At 48.9% G+C, this 19,082-nt stretch overlaps 2 protein-coding genes and 1 pseudogene across 3 annotated transcripts; 2 read left to right on the top strand and 1 right to left on the bottom strand.

The window, feature by feature from the left end:
* Nucleotides 1-629: 629 nt before the first annotated feature.
* Nucleotides 630-6,403, top strand: Wfdc2 (WAP four-disulfide core domain 2). 2 transcript variants are annotated; one of them, XM_058575533.1, is made up of 4 exons: nucleotides 630-764; nucleotides 1,330-1,578; nucleotides 4,539-4,685; nucleotides 6,242-6,403. In XM_058575533.1, the coding sequence occupies exons 1-3, from the start codon at nucleotides 686-688 to the stop codon at nucleotides 4,682-4,684; spliced, it is 474 nt and encodes a 157-aa protein (XP_058431516.1). In that variant the 5' UTR covers nucleotides 630-685; the 3' UTR covers nucleotide 4,685; nucleotides 6,242-6,403. The 2 variants fall into 2 exon arrangements, with proteins under 2 accessions (XP_058431516.1, XP_046289900.1); XM_046433944.2 differs by having other exon boundaries at nucleotides 631-764; nucleotides 1,330-1,470.
* A 1,294-nt stretch (nucleotides 6,404-7,697) lies between these two features.
* Nucleotides 7,698-9,858, bottom strand: Spint3 (serine peptidase inhibitor, Kunitz type 3). The gene is made up of 2 exons (XM_046433094.2): nucleotides 9,676-9,858; nucleotides 7,698-7,994 (listed from the first exon to the last, which is right to left on the bottom strand). The coding sequence occupies exons 1-2, from the start codon at nucleotides 9,746-9,748 to the stop codon at nucleotides 7,819-7,821; spliced, it is 249 nt and encodes an 82-aa protein (XP_046289050.1). The 5' UTR covers nucleotides 9,749-9,858; the 3' UTR covers nucleotides 7,698-7,818.
* Nucleotides 9,859-17,826: 7,968 nt separating this feature from the next.
* LOC124085442 (CCA tRNA nucleotidyltransferase 1, mitochondrial-like) lies at nucleotides 17,827-19,082 on the top strand (annotated as a pseudogene).

Here is a 19,082-nt window from a genome sequence, read left to right as displayed (position 1 = left end):
AAGGCTGCTGGGAAGATCCATGAGCGCAGGAGCATGGTACCTGGTGGCAGTCAACCCCGATTGAGTGGTTGACTCAATAGAAATGCACCCAGTATGGCTGGGAACTGCTAACAGTCTTCCACCTCCGCGGGCATGTTCCTTGTCAGATGGGTTCATTTATCACCGACAGGCGCCATTTCTACAGCCTGTACCACCCAGCCCTCCACCACCAATCCTTAAACAGGGATCTGACCCCAAGTCCAATCACTTAATCCTCAAGGTCTCTTGCCTCCCTGTGGCCTTGCTCTTTCCCCCTCCAACCCTCAGCCTTGGACATTCCAGGAGGACTCCAGTGGAGCCCTGGGCTTGGACTGTGCTGGCTTCCCGCGGCCCTACCCTGCCCTCAGGCCCCAGGAGGGAGGAAAGGAGGGGGGAGTGGACAAGGGTCCGGCTGCAGCTGGTCGAGCTGCTCCTGGCCTGGAAGCTGCTTAGGTTCCTGGTTCCCACCGGGGCCAAGAGTGACACCTGATCCCGGGGGATTGTGAAATGGCATGAGGTGGCAGTGCTCCCGCTGTGCCCATTGGGCTCTTAGGCCCCCACCGCACCCCCTAGCTCGGCCCCGCCCCTGCCCCACGCCCCCCGCGCTCGCGGTTAAATCCCCCCACCCGGCTGCCGCTGCACCTGCACCCCGCCCCGGCGCAGCACCATGCCCGTCTCTCGCCTCTGCGCGCTGGCCGCCGCCCTCCTCCTTGGACTGCTGCTGCTGGGCCTCCCTCCGGCTACAGGTGAGTGGGGCGGGGAAAGGCCGGGTGCCCAAAGGGCCGAGCCACCTGCGCAAGACGGAGTCAGGCAGAGGTGTAGCCTCCCTGGGGGCTGGGGAAGTGGGGATTCTTGGGGCGGAAGTGGGGACACCCATGAAAACTAAGATTGGTGATCTCTGGGGCCTAAAGCTAGTGACCCTTGGAGCTCGGGGTGTGGAGCCAAGGTCCTGGAGGTGGTGAGACTACCAGGGGCTAAAATTTGGAGGGGCGGGGCGGGTGCTGAGGGCGGAGACGGGGCTGCCCTGGAGCGGGGAGCCGTCTAGACGCAGGAGGCTCCCAGGCGCTCAGGCGTGCAGTCCCCTGAGGACTGAGATTTGAGGATTTGAAGCCACGCCTGGGGACCTCCTGTACTCCCAGGGTTCGGGAACCCCTGGGGTGGTGTGGGCCTCTAGGAGCTTTTAGAGGGTCCCCAGGGCCGGAAAGTGAGAAGGCCAGGAACTGAGATTTGGGGGTCCTTAGAGTAGGAAGCGGGCATCCTCTGGGACTGGGGCCCCCGACTGACCCTCCTCCTGCCCTCGCCCGTCCGCAGGCGCGGGGGAGAGGGCGGGCGTGTGCCCGCAGCTGCCGGCGGACGTGAACTGCACCAAGGAGTGCCTCTCGGACAGCGACTGCGCCGACTACCGCAAGTGCTGCCAGGCCGGCTGCGGCAGCGTGTGCTCCATTCCCAACGGTGACCCCGCGGCGACCCGGCGGGGACGGGCGGGGCCGCGGAGGATGCGGGTGGCGGAGCGCCGCGTTCTGGGAAGGAGGGCGTCCCTGCCCCCGGGGACCCCGGAAGGTCCGGGCGGGTGAAGCAGATGCGTCCCCGCCGTCCTCCCCGCGTGGGCGGCGGGCGACAAAGCGTCGCCGAAGCCAGGCGGAGGGCGAGGGCGGTCCCCTCGCCCTGGCTGCCTTCGGTTCTCGGGTGCACGACGGCTTCCGGGAACGCGCAGCGGGACGTTGTTCCGGGCAGCCTGGGGACCCGCTGCGCTTCCTTCCCGGCCGGCCGGGGCCTGCGGGAATCCCGGGCGGCCTCCGAGCTGGGCGGGAGGCCCGGGCGCCGACTCTCAGCTGCCCTCCCCTGGGCCTCCCAACCCTGGGGAAGAGGGCTAGCAGCCCGGGCCGGCGAGACTCGCAGGTTCCTCCCTCTAAAACTTCCCAGATTAGAGGAGCCCACATCTTGACCTGTAGACGCGAGCCGCGGAGGGAGCCACGGTCCTGCCTAAGGTCGCATTGCCATCCCGTGGCTGACAGTTCAAGTTTCTAAAATTTATTTTTTATTTTTTGTGTTTGCTATCTACTAGCCGAGAGGTTTGAAGAATGCCAGGACCTCTCCCTGGGCACCTTATCCTCCTTCTTAATCTTTAAATTTATCTCTCTCTTCCATCCGAAGTACCCAGAAAGGGTGCCGAGGTGCTCCGTCGGGGTGCTCGCTGGGGCGCTACCCTCTGCACCAGGCTGTGAACTCTGATCAGGGCGAGATGTGGCCTTGGCATGGAATCCAGGCTTCTCATTTCCCGAAGGGAGAAACACGAAAAGCAGGGATACCATCTGGGGGGAAGGGGCGCGCGTGGGAGGGCGACGTGGGAGACCCAGGTACTGTAATTACTGGTCTTTACCCAGGATACAGCCTCTGCGATTTTTCCGCTTGGTTATTTCCCCATCAAAATGCCAGCCGAAGCTGGGAATTGGGAGACCCTGGACCCTGTGAGGAGGGCAGTGGGAGGTGGAGGCGGGCTTGCCCACTAGGGGGCAGCATCTCGTTGTGGAGACCTCTAGTGTGGACCTGAGAGGGAGGACCAGAAGACATGAGGACTGGGAGAGGAGGTCAGAGGCAGAGCCAGGTGGAGGGGCAAGAGGTGTTGTTGGGTGGATAAAGAGGCACAGGCCAGAGAGCTGCCTGGACCGGGGAGGAGCCCGGAGGCTGGAATCCCAGCCCTGGCCTTTCCAGGTGTGTGATCTTGAGCAAGGTGCTTTATCTCTGAGCTTCTGCTTTCTTGTTTGCACAGTGGGATTGATATGAGGGCTAAATGAAGTGGACCTCGAAGTGTCCCATTGATGCGGGAACATTCTGTGTACTTAACAGAGCTCTTCCCTGTTTATACCCTTTTAGTCCCAGGGCCACCTGTTATTGAGAGCTTCTGCCCTTTTCAAGGGAATGGGTTTCTTTGTAAGGGAGTCAGGACTCTGTCAACCAGGCTTGAGGTCCCCTGCAGCTAATCAACAAGTTCTGGGCCTAATTTTACATTTGGCTGATCCTGGCTTCCTTCTCCCTGACCCAGAAGTAGAGTGGTGTGTGTGTGTGTGTGTGTGTGTGTGTATTATAGAAGGCTGGGCTCAGGTCTTAGTTTACTCCTGAGCAGCAGGGTGCTGCTGGGTGGCACCTCTCTATGCCACGTTTTTCTCATGCATGATATAAATAGGGTTAGAAATATCCCCTATGGCTGGGTGTGATGGCCCATGCCTATAATCCCAGTGACTTGGGAGGCTGTGGTAGGAGGATTGCCAGTTCGAGGCCAGCCATAGCAACTTAGCAAGACCCTAAGCGATTTAGCAAGACTCTGACTCAAAAGAAAAAAAAATGTGTGTGTGTGTGTGTGTGTGTGTGTATATATATATATATATATATATATATATATATATATATAAATAAATATGAAGGCTGGGGGTGTGGTTCAGTGGTAAAGTGCCTCTGAGTTTAATTCCTTTTACCAAATAAATAAATAAAGAAAAGAAAAAGAAAGGAGAAAGAAAAAAAGGAATATCCCCTACAATGGAAATGGAATGGTTCATGTGAAGATTAAAGGAGATAACAGGTTTCCATAGAGAGCACACAGCACATCTCCGCAGTGTTTGCTCTAGTGTGCATGTGTGTAAGGATGTGTGGTTTTATCTGTGCATTAAGTATGGAGGGCCACGGTGCTGAGTGATTTTGATTGGCAGTGAGTCAGTGGAAGTGAGTGAAGAGAAGGTTGAGTGTGCTCCTCTCGTGTGCTCAGCCCATTGGGTGATCCTGCACTGTGTCACCAGCCATGCCAGGTGCTGGTTTTAGCAGCAGGTGCGCAGGGGGCTGGCACACACATTCTGGAGCTAGATTTCCTGCAGTTCAAATCCTGCCTCAGTCCTGTGTGACCTTAGACAACTTAACCTTCTCTGTTAGGGAGGTTAACAGAGCAGCTTAACAGAGTGGGTAGGAAAGCAGGAGCATCCCTGGGGCACTTCAGGAAGAGCCAGAGGGCTCTTTCTCTGCCTCACTTTCCTCCTCTGCAACATGAGGAACTATTAACAGGCCCCGCCTCCTCTCTTAGGGATTTTGTGAGGATGGAATGAGCTAATATGTGTCAAGTGCTTGGAATAAAGCCTGGCTGACAGCAGGGGTGAAGTCATTTTAATAACTACTCATTATTATTACACAGTAGTTTGCTCTTTGGGGGGAGAAACAATGTATGTTTGCTTCCATTGCTTTTGCAACCACCCCCTGAGGTGTGTGACACTGACACCTGAGGCATGAGGGATTTCTGGCCCTAGTCCACAAACGGCAGAGCAGGGACTCAACTGGGGGCTTATGATTCTGAAGGCATCTGGGAGCAGAAGGACGGAATTGCAAGTGAATTCCCTGGCTAAGGCCCCCAAAATCAGAATTCCGAGGCAGCTCCGCTGTTTATGAGTCAGGGTGAGGGGCCGTGGTGGATCCTGCTGTGGCTGTCACCTCTCTGTCCCACCTTTGACCTGCCTCCTCTTACTCCTTTTTCTACCCAGAGAAGCCAGGTTCCTGCCCCAATGTGGACTTACCCCAGCTTGGCATCTGCCAGGACCAGTGCCAGGAGGACAGCCAGTGTACTGGCCCCATGAAATGCTGCCGCAATGGCTGCGGAAAGGTGTCCTGTGTCACACCTGACCCCTGAGGTAGGTGGGCAGAGAGCAAGGTCAGGCATCGAAATCCAAGGATGACGGTACCCTCAGCAGGTTGAAGAGGGAGACCTGTGCACATGCTCTGGAGCTCGCGCGTTGGACTATTTATTTACTTTAATTCATTCACAGTTACTGGTTGAGTCGTGTGCTCTGACCACTCTGGGGCTCTGGGGATGCTCCATGAATGAACAAATTGACAAAAATGTCTCTCGGGTGGGGTTTACAGTCCAGTGGGTGATAAACCAAGTAAGTCAGCAAGCAGATTCTGCAGCATGTTACAAGGAGAAAGGGCCCAGGGGAGGGGAAGACAGGGGACAGCCTTGGTGAGGCCTTCACAGTGAAACCCATGTGAAGGCCTCACCAAGAAAGTGGGAAGAGAGGGAGGACACTGTGGGGATGTCCAGGGAGCATCAGGTACAGGGAGCGGTGGATGCTAAGGCAGGAGCATCCCTGGGGGACTTCAGGAAGAGAGATGCCCTGGATCAGGGTGCAGGCAGGGCAGAGAGGTGGCTGGGATGGAATGTGGTGAAGGCAGGTGGGGCAGAAACAAACCAAACGCTTGGTTGGCCCGTTGGGTGATCCTGCCCTGTGTCACCAGCCATGCCAGGTGCTGGGACACAAAAGTGACCATTGCCCATCCCCAGAGCTTGAAGCCCAGGAGCTGAGGCGGATGGGTGGATGACATGCCCAGTGCCCATAGTCAGCTCCTGGTGCCGTGGGAAACAGAAACATCACACAGACGGGTGGGGGCGGTGGACAGATGGAGCAGACCAATGGGGGGAGGCTTCCCGGGGCGGTGACCTGAGCCACAACTAAAAGGTGAGTAAAAGGTAGGTGGCCCTGTGCAGTGCAGTGGGGCAGTCGTCGCAGGCAGAGGGAACAAGAGGAACTTGGAAGTGCCCTTTGGTTGAACACAATTTCAGCAAAGGAACCTGAAGGTCACGGATGAAACCCATTGAGTGCGCAGAGGAGAGACCTGAAGCCTTGAGAGGGAGGACCTGCCCCAGGTCCTGCTGTTTCAAAATGTGCTCTTTAGTGGTTAAGAGGGAGCCATAGTTTCCCCAGGGCCCAGAGCTCTCCTATGGTGTCAGCCACATGGGTGGGTTTTGCAGGCAGGAAGACCCAGGTTCAAATTTCAGCTCTGACATGTAACTGGCCTTTTCACCTCCCTGAGCCACAACTGTTTTGCTTCTAGAATGTGAATAACTGAGATCTATTTGATCAGCTCATCTCAGCTTAGTGTGTGCAATGACACCACAATGGCAGTTCCTGGTGGTAGAGGGATTCCTAGCGTGGTGAATGCCCACCGTCCCTCAGGAAGGCCACAGTGGTCAGTCAGGACAGGATATACCCAGGTGCGTCCTGGGGATGATCAGAAGCAGAAGAGATGGATCTAGAACCTTCAGGAAATTGCAAGCAGTTGAAGCTTTGCTGTGTATGAGTGGGATGGTGGGTTGGGAGGAGTCGGTCCAGGATTTATGTGGCTGCTACTCCTGTCCAGTGTGATGGATGTCATTTTTGATGCTATTGTTACGATTCTCTTCCTCCAGCTCCAGCCACCACCAGCCTGAGGAGTGGGGAGGGGAAGCTTCTGCCTAGACACACATCCGGCCCCCTCATGGCCACCCTCCCTTCTTGGTAGCCTCTGCACTCCTTCCTGGGCTGACCATGGCTTCTCCCTTCTCCCGCCAATAAAGTGACTGCTTTCAGCATTGGTGGCGTCATAGCTTCTGTTCTTATCATCCTGTCCCTGTTTCCTGACACTTGGGTTGGGGTAGGTGGGGCAACCAGATGGTCCAGGCGTGAAGTCCAGGGAGGGCTTAGCTCTGACCCATGGATTCAGGCCTTGTCTCCACATGTCAGCATTTTCCTGGTGAATGCATGCACCCGTCCTGTGAGGTTGGTCATTGTCCTCCAAAGGTGATGAATGAGAAAAAGAGATCAGAGAAGAGATGGAATGCCTCCATAGTCACTCTAATTCACAGCTGGGCATCTGATGATAGCAGCAGCATGGGCCATGTGCCAAACACACTTGGCTTGTGAGGTCTCCTGGCTTCTCAGAATCCTCAGAATAATTAATAGTCATCCCAAGTTACAGACTGGGACTCCAAGAGGTTACTGACCCAAGACCTCACAGAAAGAAGGTGGCGCCACTGGAGGTCAGATCTAATATTCAGAGTGACTCTGAGGTCTATATGTGTTGCTCATACAGAGCACAGCACAGTGCCTGGCAGGATGTATGACAATGAGTGTTCCTTGGACAGTGGGTAACAGCTCGCGTGGGCTTGAAGAGAGCCCTTGTATGAGCCTGGCAGGTGAAGGGGATGTCCAGGTGAACATGCCTGCTTCCATCCTGCCCTCCAGCCCTGAGGTCAGGGGAGTCTGAGAGAATGATGGGGAGAGCTTTGCAATGCATGGGAAGGGACACTTTGGGATTAGGGGTGTCCCCATCTTTGGGTCTCGTTGATTCCTCTCGAAATAAATGAAAAGAGAACCTCATGTTTTTCTCCTCTCCCTCCAACTAGTAGCCATTGTCCTTGCTTAAGGCAAACCAAGGCACCCTAGGACCAGGCTTTGTAGTCCTCTCCCGTGTGGCAGGAAGGTGTGGAATGGCCTTAGCAGACAGGGGCTTTCACACAAATTCACTCATTTTCATTTAAAAGTGGTCTCAAATGTCTTCAAGCACTCCCTTCTCTCCCTTCCTCTCCCAGTTTGTGTTTCCTTTATCCGTGTCACAAGACTCCAGAAACCCTTTCCTTATCTAATTTAAGCCCTTTAAATACCAGGTTTCCACATTCACTCCCCTCCCCCTTCCAAAGCTTCATCTTCCAATGGGTGAAGCAGTGATTCACAGGAAGCTGTGAATGGCTCTCTAAGATTTTGTGCCCGTGTGTGTGTGTGTGTGTGTGTGTGTGTGTGTGTTTTACAAAGAAACTCTTGAGACTTTAAACGTGATGTCCACATTTGTATTATTTCAGGCCCAGAGATGAAATGATCTTAGGAACACGTGGGGACAATGAATTTGGGGGTGGGAGAACGGATCTCTCATTATGAAGGGGGGTTGAAATGCCTCTAACAGCCCTGGCGCAATCCTGACTCCGTGGCGGGCTGTGTCCTCATGAGGAAGTCACGTGGTTTTGCAGGCTTCCTCACACAGAATTTTCTCCCTAAACCTGTTGTCATTTCCTTCGCAGCCCCCGTAGAGAAATGGCTCACACTGGTTTTCCTCCATTTTGTAATACCATCTGTACAAGCCAGCGCGACAGGAGCCCTTCTCCAGAGGCAGATTGCATATGCTCGGATCTACAGAGAGAAAGCAGTTGAGGGCAGCCAGGCCTTCCCCTTCCCCTGGTCCAAACCCCTTTGTCAGGGGTTGAGATGACCCAGAGCACAAGAGTGAGGCTGGCGTGGCAGCTGTGCCCCGTCCCTCTCCTTTCCAGCCCACGGAAGTTGAAGATTCCATTTTTAGAAGTTGCCCGAAGGAGTGCAAATCCCACACTTCATCATTTTTTTTCCAATCGACCCACGTGGTTTTATTCTAGCTCAAACTTCACTTTACGCACCCTGTAAAACTGTGATCACCAAGGGGCCAAGTGACTTTTCCAAATCGCTTCACCACTTGGGGCCAATCTCATACTAGAGGCTGCCGCTCAAGTGTACATTTGTTTGTTTGTAATGTTAAGAAGTTGAACTTCACGGGCTGGGGTTGTGGCTCAGTGGAAGGGGGGACTGGGGTTGTGTGTGGCTCAGCGGTAGAGTGCTCCCCCAGCATGCAGGAGGCCCTGGGTTCAGTCCTCAACACTACATAAAGAAATAAATAAATAAACAAAATAAAGGTATTGCGTCTAACAAAAAAATAAATATTAAGAAAAAAAGAAGTTGAACTTCACATCTCCTGGTGCCTTTCAAGATCTGATTTCCTAGAGCAAGCTTTCCCAGGCTTCCGTCTCTCTCATGGTCAGTTCTAGAACAGACAGCCCCTGGGGAAAAGGTAGGTTTTGAACCTGAGAGCAGGGTTTAGACTTGACTCAGTAACTTTCTAGCTGGGTGACCTTGGAACAATGAGCTATCGTTCATTTTCTTTCACTGTAAAATGGTCTCTAACATCCACATTTGAGGCTTTTTGAGAGGTTAGAGATAACCAATAAAAATCACTGATAAACGGTGGCTGTTCTTAGATGGTTTCTTAGCCAAAAAAGCCCTTGAGCCCAGGAATGTCATCCGGCTGTTTCTGCGGTCCTAGTGCCTAACGGGGGCCTGGCCCTTAGTTCTCAGTAAATATTTGTCTTCAGAGAACAATAACTAGGAACGCATCTGGGGCTATGTCATAAGTTCCTTTGTACTCTCCTTTCATGTTCTTGTCACCATCTGAGTGGCTTTATCCTTGTATTTACGCTTCACACAGCTATTATGACTTCCAGTGTTACATGAAGAAACTAAGGTCAGGGAGATCAAGTGCCTGTCCTGACATCCTGCTGGGAAGCGGGGGACCTAGAATCAAACCAGCTGCACAGGTGTGCGGGGACTCCAGCCACCTTTGTTGTGATAGCATTTCAGACAGCAGCCCTGGAGGGAAAGGATCAGCTCTGCCTCCTCCCCCACCTGCAGGCTGATGGAGGGCGAGGGATAATGAAAGGAGCCCCTACCTGTAAGGAAAGCTGATTCAACAAATCTCTCACCTTTAAATCTGGGCCACCAAGAGCCCAGATTTTGGAGCCCCCTTTCCCGGCTGTACTTTTCCTGTGACGCCTTATCACCTAGCATGTTATTATGTGTGATAGGTACTATGTGCCCCTCTCCCACTAGAATAGGAATTCCACAAAGGCAGGACCTTTGGCTTCCAGCTTCAACCCCAGCACCCAGGACGGCGGCTGCACGTCACACAAGCTCAGCATACATTTAAGTGTGAGGTGAGGAACGGATTCGGTGCAGCTGCGCCTCTGTCCTAGTCCCGACACTCTGAGGTCCCACGTTCCACACTCACCTTTTTCTGACTGAGTCTGAAGCTCTTGGCAGGTGAGAACCAGGAGAAGTAAGAGAGAAGCCTGGAAGCCCATGTTCTCGCCTAGCGGTGGCCCAGCCTAGCACTGCCTTTTTAGAGAGAAAGGGGACCAAAAAGGGGTTGGGGATGACCCCATATTTTGCTTATTCCCTCCTAATTCCTGCTTCTCACGGGGGTAGCTGCCTCTGGAACAGAGTGTCCCGAGCACAGTTCTGCCTTTCTCCTCCCAACTTATCTGATCTGGCCACCAAAGCCAATTTGCTACCACTGCAGGGTGAAAAGCCCTTTTACCAATTCTAAATCACGCACCAGATGCCTTTCTTTGCCAGGCACCATGGAAAAACCTCTTTTTTAAAAAATTTCTAATTTGTGTGTGTGTGTGTGTGTGTTTTTTGTAAATTGAAATATGCTTTCCACATTGTCTCTCGAATCTACATAGGAAATCCTTGAGACTTAGGACCCCATGCTATGGTTTGGATATGGGTTGAGTGTGTTGCTTAAGGTTTGAATGGGGTCCCCAGTGAGGTGAGGTCGAGAGGTGAGGGAGCCTTAACAGACAGGGCTTAACGGTCAGGAGATGAGGTCACAGGGGTGCTGCTCTTGGAAGAGGTTAATGATATCTCGTGAGACCCCAGTCAGTTCCCTTGACAGCAGGTTATTGTGGAGAGAGGACGCCTGGCCCCTAAGTTGCCCAGGCTTCCTCTCTTACCAGGGCACATGTTCCCTGTGCCCTCTCACATGTACTCCTGCCGAGACACTATCTGCCATATTGTGACACAACCAAGAAGGTGCTCAGCAGAGGCCAAACTGAGAAGGCCACCTCATCTTGAAAGACTTCAGCCTCCAAAACTATGAACTAAAATAAAATAGGTTAAACAGCTGGGCACAGTGGTGCACACCTTGCACACCTGTAATCCCAGAGACTCAGAGGCAGAAGGATCACAAGTTTGAGGTCAACCTGGGCAAGACCCTGTCTCAAAACAAAAAAAAAATAAAAAGGGTTGGGAATGTAACTCAGTAGTAGAGCACCCCTGGCTTTAATCCTCAGTACAAAAAAATAAAAATAAAAAATTTTGTCAATTAAAAAAGTTACATAGACTTGGATACCTTGCTATAACAAAGAAAAATGAACTGATATACCCAGTTTTGTAGATGAGGAGAGGTTGAACTACCCTGACCATTGATAGCAAGTTTCAGAACCAGGCCTGAGACCCAAGTTTGCCCACTCCGATGCTTTTGTGTCTCTCATTCAATCCACAGATATTCATCAAGTACCCTCAGTTCACTGGGCAGAGCGTCAGGCCTCTGTACTATCCGGGTGCTCCAAGGGAATTATGGAAGCAGCAAACATACATGGTATGAGGTCAGAAATGGCTACCCCCTTGGAAAAACAGCAGACTTAGTATATTTAAAAAGAAATGTAAAAGCTCAGGGTGAAAGGAGAGCCCAGCTTTGGGTGGTTCAGGGTGTCATTTTGTCTGGAGACACATCTCAGCCCTGAGTCCAGGGTCCAGCACATTTCCCACCTGACTCCTCTCCTGGATCCAATTGTTTTTGAAAGGCAAAGCTGCCATGGCTTTGTGGGACTTAATGAACCTTGGGTTTGAAGTCTGAAGTTGTCCTTGAATTCAGCTACTCTTCTTCTTTTTTTTAATCATCATCATATTTCTTTTGTTACTATTATTCATTTATTTATTTTTGCAGTATTGGAGATTGAACCCAGGAAAGATAGGCAAGCACTCTGTTACTGAGTTAAATCCCCAGTCCCTATTTATTTATATTAAAAATATTTTTTTTTCCTGTGGTGGTAGATGGACAGCATGACTTTATTTTATTTACTTATTTTTATGTGGTGCTGAGGATCGAACCCAGTGTCTCACATGTGCTAGCAAGAGCTCTACCACTGAGCTACAGCCCCAGCCCCCCTCACCTATTTTTTAATTGACAAAAATTTGGTCTATGTGACCTGACTAACATGCTACTTAACATATGCATTATCTCACATACCTATCACTGTGTGTGAGTGTGTGTGTGAGTGTGTGCGCATACTTGCACTTGCAGTGAGAACACTTAAAGCCTATTGGCAGTTTTCAAGTGTACAATGTATTGTTATTAACTATAGTCATCACGTTGTGCATTAGATCTCCACAACTTATTTATCTTATCCGACTGATATTTTGTATCCTTTGGCAAATGGGTCTCCAATCTCCCTCCCCAGATCTGGTAATCACCATTCTACTCTCTGCTTTGAGTTCAGTCTTTTTAGATTATGTAATAAGTGAGATCATGCCGTATTTGTCTTTCTGTGCTCCTCATATTTCCCTTGGCGTAATGTCCCCAGGTTCATCTGTGTTGTCACAAACAACAGAAAGTCTTTCTTTTTAAAAAGACTGAGTAGTGATCATTGAGCTTCCATGTTTTCTTTATCCAGTCTGCCTCTGATGGGCACATTAGTTGATTCTAGTACGGTTACTCTTGACCTTGGGCTAGTCATTTATCTTCTCTGAGCCTCAGTGTTTTCTTTTTTTAATCTATAAATCCAGATTAATTATGCTAACTTAGTATACTTCCTAGAATTGGTGCAAAAATTCAATGAATATTCAAATGCTCTGTGCGTATGAGATGCATGCACAGGTATGTGCCATTTGCGAGTGTGTGTGTGGCGTGATGCTTTTTTGCAGCTAAGCGTGCTGACTGGGTCAGCTCCATATTCGAGTCCTACAGCAATGTGTTCCCACCTTTGCACATGAAACCCCCTGAAGCCATGATGCTCCCTCCTTGGCCACTGCCTCTTCCAACTACAGTCCACGCGCTTCTTGGTCAAGCCTCTCATCATATGCTGATCTTTACTATTCAGGAAAAGGAAAGGCAGGGGTGCCTATGGGTGCTTCTTGGTGGGGAGCTCACCACCGAGCTCTCTCTTCTGGAGCAGCTAGCTGGGGAGCGAAGAGCTGCCTTTAACACACTATTCAGCCCAGGGACAGTTGCAATGTCTGGAGACGTTTTAGATGGTCACAAGTTGAGGATGAGGAACACCTACCTGTATTAGTGGAATGGGTAGAGGCAAGGGGTCCTCCTAAACATCCTCCAATGCTCAGGACCCCGCTCCCCCAACAACAAAGAGTTATCTCCCAAGTGTTAATTGTGCCAAGGTTAGGACACCCCACAGAAGAGTTATGGATATAAATATTTTCTAAAAATATCAAATATTTCCACCACTGGGCTGGGGATGTAGCTCCATGGTAGAGTGCTTGCCTAACATGCATGAGGCCCTGGGTTGGATCCCCAGCACTAAAAATTTTTTTTTCATCATTAACATTGTGTTAACGTCTCAGGACAGTGGGAGGCAGTGCTCGATGAGGGGTGCCTGTACTTATTTAGTCAAATGAGCCTTGCAAGTCTTTGAAAAGCAGGCATGTGTACCCAGGTTGCCCTGGGGGAGCTGTGATCATGACTCAGTGACTTAGCCTGTCGGCAGATGAGCCGGTGGTAGTGTCTTTGTCATTCCAGAAGATGGAGGCCAAGGACAACATTTATTAAAGGCACATACAGAAGCTGGCAGGCACGTCTTACTAGTTACCTTGCATTTACCAAAGGAGTCTCACCCTATGGCAGCCACATGTACAGCATTAGTGTAAAGAATACTTAATTTTGATTGCGACCCATTGATGGTGGTGTAGGGACGGGAGAAGCAGATGAAGGCAGGATTTTAAAGAACAGCTTCCCCATTTGGTTCTGACCTCTGTGTAGCCTTCCTCTTTTCTAGAAGGAGAAAGGGGACGGACATCCTATGTGCACCTACTAGATGTCAGGCCGTCTGCTGCTTTGCCTAAGTAGATTCTCATGAAAAGTCCTTGGACAGATATTACTGTCATCCCCATCTTATCAAACAGGAGAACAGGTGGTAGGAAGGGGCCAGGCTCTGTACAGTTATCACGGCCACCTACATGCCAATAGGGTCTGTTTTACTTTTTACTTTATATATGTTTAAAATACATGTCCAACCAGGCATGGTGGCACGTACCTGTCATCCCAGCTACTTGGAAGGTTGGGAGGAGAGGATCTTGAATTCCAGGCCAACCTGGGCAGATTATTGAGATGGTGTCTCAAAATAAAGTAAAAAGAGGTAAGGATGTAGTTCAGTGGTAGAGAACCCCTGGGCTTAATCCTCAGTATCAAAGTGAAATGAAATAAAAATAAGATAAAATAAATGTTCAGAGTGGAAAAATAGGGCTGGCCACTTTAAGAATAGATTCGATTCTTGCTTTCAGAAATTCAAGTGGAATTTTTAGCATAGGATAATTTTTAGCATTCTATGACTAATGGCTTGAATGTAAATAGGGACTCTAGAGTAGGGCAGACAATGTCTGTAGAACTCAGGAAACTGATCATAAAATATGGGGAATTCCTATTGTGGGGGGCTCAGATTGATCCTTTTCTTGGCAGCTGTGACCCTCCAGGGTTTGCATCTCAGTGGTTGAGCATATAAAGAGGCATCTGTTGTGTGCACTGATAACAGTGCTCATCCTGATTGTTATGGAACATCTTGTTCATACTGGGCAGTGTGTTATGCATGTTACATAAAGTCACCTTCTGCGATCTTGATAAACACCGTACAGCTCAAGTTTTATTGTTTCGCACATTTCGAAGATGAGCAAACCAAGATCTGGGGAAGGTCTGAGACCTGCCCAGGTTTACTGAGTTTGCTGGTGGCTTGACTTAGATTTAACTCCAAGTTTCTCAGACTCAAGTCTTGGTTAACTCATCACACCCACTCCTCCCAGCCCCTTCTCCTGCAAGGGTCTCTGTCCCACAGTGTGACCCAGGCCGTGCGTCACTTTTCCTATCCCAGGCAGACCGGATTCTCCTTGATCAGCTCTTGTGAACTTTTGGTCTTTATTCCTCCTAGAAACGGAGTCTGGTGGAAGGAGAGGAAAGAACTCACAGCATAGAGAGCAGGGTCTGGTGGGGCAGAGGGATCCTGGGCTTGGCTACAGACAGGTGTGGGTGTGTATCATTGACACACTTCTGTGTTCACCCACATATTTACCATTTCTGATGTTCTTTATTCTTTCTTGTGAATCCAAATTACCACCTGGTAATTTCAGTCTGGTCTGGTCTGAAATAAACAGATTTTTGTTGATATGGAAAGTCTTTATTTTCTTTCCTTGGGACTTTTAGGTGAGTAATCGTCAATTCACGTGCAGTTGTAAGAAACAATGCAGAGATCCCTCGTACTTTTTATCCAGTTTCCCCCCATGATACTCTTTTGTGAATCAGCTGGGATACTGACATTGAGACCATCCACTGATTTCATCCAGATTTCCCCAGTTTTACTAGAACTCCTGTGTGTGGGGGGGTGCATGTAAGGACTTAGTTCCATTAGGGTTTGTCACCTGTGTGGATTTGCGTATCCACCACCATATCCCTGACACTGAACAGTCCATACGGCAACGATCTCCAATGTTGTCCTTTTGCACCATGATCTCCTCCTCCCCGCCCATCTCCTGTGCCACATCATAGTGCCTGGAAACCACAAGCCTGGGCTTCCTTTCTAAAATTTTATCATTTAAACATTTTAAATGAATTGACTCCCACGAATTTAACCTTTGGGGATTGGCTTTTTCCCCAGCAAAATTCCCTGGGAATTTGTCCAGTTTCTTCCCCCCACCAGTGCTCGTTCCTCTGTGGTGTGGGGAGTGGTCCACGGAAGCTCCGGGTTTTGTTTAGCCCCTCACCTGTTGAAGGACATCCGGGCTGTCTTCAGTTTGGAGTCATGATGAATAATGCTGTCATGAGCATCCACGTTCGGGTTTCCTGTGAACACTCGTTTTCATTTCTCTGGATAAATGCCCAGGAGTGAGATTGCTGGGTGGTATGATAAAGGAATACTTAGTTTTATAAGAAATGCACTGTTTTCTGGGGATGTGCCATTTTACATTTCTAACAGTGATCCGGCTTCTCTGCATCCTTGTCCTCATTTGTTGTTACTGTCACTCTTTTTTTTAAAAAAAAAAAACTTAGACATTTTGATGTACAGCAAATAGTGATATCTCATTGTGATTTTAATTCGCATCTCCCATTCGTCCGATCACGATGAATACCTTTTCATGTGTTTTCATATGCATCTCCTTCTAGGAAAAAATATCTGTTCAGATCTTTTACCCATTTTCTGATTGAATTATTTGTGCACTATTGAGTTTTGGGAGTTCTTCATATTTGATAGACATTAGCTCTTGTTGTATTATAGTATATCACCTTTATTTTTAAAGGATATAAGGAATCATTCATTCTTTGACAGTTTTTTTTTCTTTCAGCATTTTGACATTTCAGTGCTTTCTGATTTCCATTTGTTTCTGATGAAAACTGAGCCATTACAATGAGTCATTTTTCTGTAGTTTTTTTCAAATATTTATTTGTTCATCCCAAGTTTGATTCTAATGTGTCTAAGTGTGGTTTTCTTTATGTTTAATCTACATGGGGTCATTAAGATTCTTGAAACTGAAGTCTAACTGTCATGCAAGAAAAAAGCTTCATAATTTGCTGTTTTACTTTGGTAAATTTCCAGTGCCTTGATTTGTTTTTGATGCTTTTATTCAGTTTTATACTTGATTTCTGTAGTGAGGAATTACCTGGCGTTTTTAGGTCACCATAACTGGAAGCCCTTCCCTTGGATAAGTATCTAGGATACATTTATCCTGTAAGGAGCCTCTTCCTCAAATACAAGTGGTTCCATTACTTTCTGGAGGTGCGATATGTATACACATGTGTTGTGTGCATTTACCCATGTGTTTTTGTACACGTGTGGCTGCTCTCTGTTGTGACTTTAAGGTGAGCATTTGTACTCAGCACTTGCTCAGGCTGCTTGCCACCCACCTGAGAACTGCTGCTCTCATTTTCCCACAGTTTGCAATTGCATGAGCAAGTTGCCTAACAATAACTAGGGCCACTACGCAGCCTATTTTCCTTGGATTGTCTGTCTTGAACCCACTGGTTTGGTGCCATTTTAAACAGTACCTTCTCAGGCTCTCAGAAATGTCCTATTTGGATGATGAATTTATATATGCATTTGAATTGTCACTTTTTTTTTTTTTTGCACCAGAGATTGAACCTAGGACACTTAACCACTGAGCCATATGCCTAGTCCTTTTTTGTATTTTATTTAGAGACAGAGTCTCACTGAGTTGCTTAGTCTCACAGCCTTGCTTTTGCTGAGGCTGACTTTGAACTCATGATCCTCCTGCCTCAGCCTCCCGAGCTGCTGGAATAACAGGTGTGCTGCATTGCACCTGACAAGTTGTCACCTGCTTTGAAGGTAGGCCATCTCTCTTTCCTCATGAGCACTCATGTCCAAATGTCTCGCTTCAAAATTCAGATGTAGGGTGGGAGCTGAGAGCTAAGCCATGTGATAAACTCCATTTTAATGAAAAAAATCTTGCCCATATATTTCACAGTAGGACTTTGTTTCACATTTAGCTCCCGTTTTCTCCAAAATTTGTGGACCCCCTCAGAGAAGAAGTAAGAAGTTGGATAGGGTTCAGAACTCCCAGATCTAATACCTACAAGATCTCAACACCTAGTGTGTCGTGCCATGTGGGTCCCAGGGATCACCACTCGGATTCCCCTTCAGGACTGAGGCGCTCACTCCCCGAGTTGCTGGGACCATTGGTTCCTGAAGGCTCACAACTGAGTTTCTCTGTGAGTATTGACCTGGGTCAGTTCCCAATATCCAATATCACCAATATCAAACAACTGGTCAAACGCCTGACCCCCTTGCCCTGATTAGAGACAACCATGAAGGTCCACTTCTGCTCAAGATCTCCCAGGGGGTTATCATGGGAACCCTCTATTGCAATTTCTTTATTATTTGTTTATCCATCTGTACATCTCTATCCATACGTCAATCCATCTATTTTTCTTTCTGATGCAAGAAATGACAAGTTCCATGTCATTGGGATTTCTAGCCTGAGTCCCTTCAGGTGGCAGGTGCCATTCCCCCCATAGTAGTCAGGGTTTCTCCACACAAATGTAACTCTGGTTATTTTAAACATAAATTTATTTTTAAAAATTGGGGTATTTTGGCGTGTGGCGGTGAGGCACTGGCCGAAGTGTGCATGGTGACTTTCTCTCCAGATGTTCAGGCTCCCATGTCCTGGGCACAGCCTGGTCCTGTGCTGCAGTTGGAGTAGGTTGTGCCTTCTGAAGCGGCATCTCTTTACAATGAAGTTACAGTCTCCAGAATTCCAGTCCCCTTTCACGGAAGGATTGAAGAGTCTGACAGCCTCATGAAGAAAATTTTAAAACCACCACACTACGTATGGATATCGTCACGGATGGAAGACTTGCCAAGGTAGAGTTCCTAACTGACTGCAGAAAGATGCAGAGATCTCACTATGAATTCTCTGTTTCTAGGTTTTGATGAGACCTTATTTGATTTCTTTAATGGCTATGCAGATTTAAAAATAAGAAAGTGATTTGTTGGAAAGGCCAAACAGAGAGTACAAGATTATCTTTGAATTTTAGGATATTTCAGGTTTTAGGGCAGAATTGTAGGCAGACCTAGTGACCATGATCCCGAGATATTGGAGGCGATCACAGAAAATGCTAAAGGCTTGGGTGGGATATAGGAGAGAGGATTTGGGTGGAACTGAAGAAAATCCTTACAGGTAACCACGTAAACCTTTTGATTCACCTCCTCTACGATCTTGATGTGGCACTTACGCAGGCTTACCTGCCGAAGCGGTCTGGAAGAGTTTGACAGGTCAGTGGAAACGTGAAAGGCTTTTCACCAAAGCCAGTGAGTCTCCTGGCCTCGCTATTCAGAACACAGGGTGACATGACAAAGTTGGATGAGGTTGGGAGATTTCAAAAGAAGAGAAAAATCTTGGCTTATTTCGGGTTAAAAACAGGAAGGACTTAGTGAAAGCGGCAGATAGCCCGGACCCCTGAAGCCCACTCAGGACTTTATTATAGATGTAGGTAGAAATGCACGTCAGCTTCACCGCTAGAACAAGTGCATTTGGGCTTTACTTGTTTTGATCAAAAAAATTCAGAGTGAGGATCGTCCAGATGTGAGGGTAAAATCTTAAGCAAGTGTTCCGACATGTGACGAGACTTAACGTGTGTCTGGCACTTAGTCTAGGGAGCCTGTCACCATGGCCCATGTGTGTGGACGGCTCAAGTACCAAGGCGAGCACTGTCTCCTACCGGAACTGCAGCGGTCAGTCCCCCCGTTGCGTGTCAGTGACCACGACATCGGGAAAGGGGGCATTTCTTCGGGAAGGGAGATCAGGGCTCTGCTGCAACAGTTATGTGAACAGTGGGGAAAAAGTGGCTACCTGATGGAGAAAGAGGAACTTCTCAGTCACATACAGGAGACGGAAATCTGA

Source organism: Marmota monax, unplaced genomic scaffold (genome assembly GCF_021218885.2).
Source record: "Marmota monax isolate L192 unplaced genomic scaffold, Marmota_monax_Labrador192_F-V1.1 WCK01_AAM20220418_F8-fsc00014, whole genome shotgun sequence".
Lineage (NCBI taxonomy): Eukaryota > Metazoa > Chordata > Mammalia > Rodentia > Sciuridae > Marmota > Marmota monax.
This window is presented reverse-complemented; position numbering and strand designations above follow the sequence as displayed.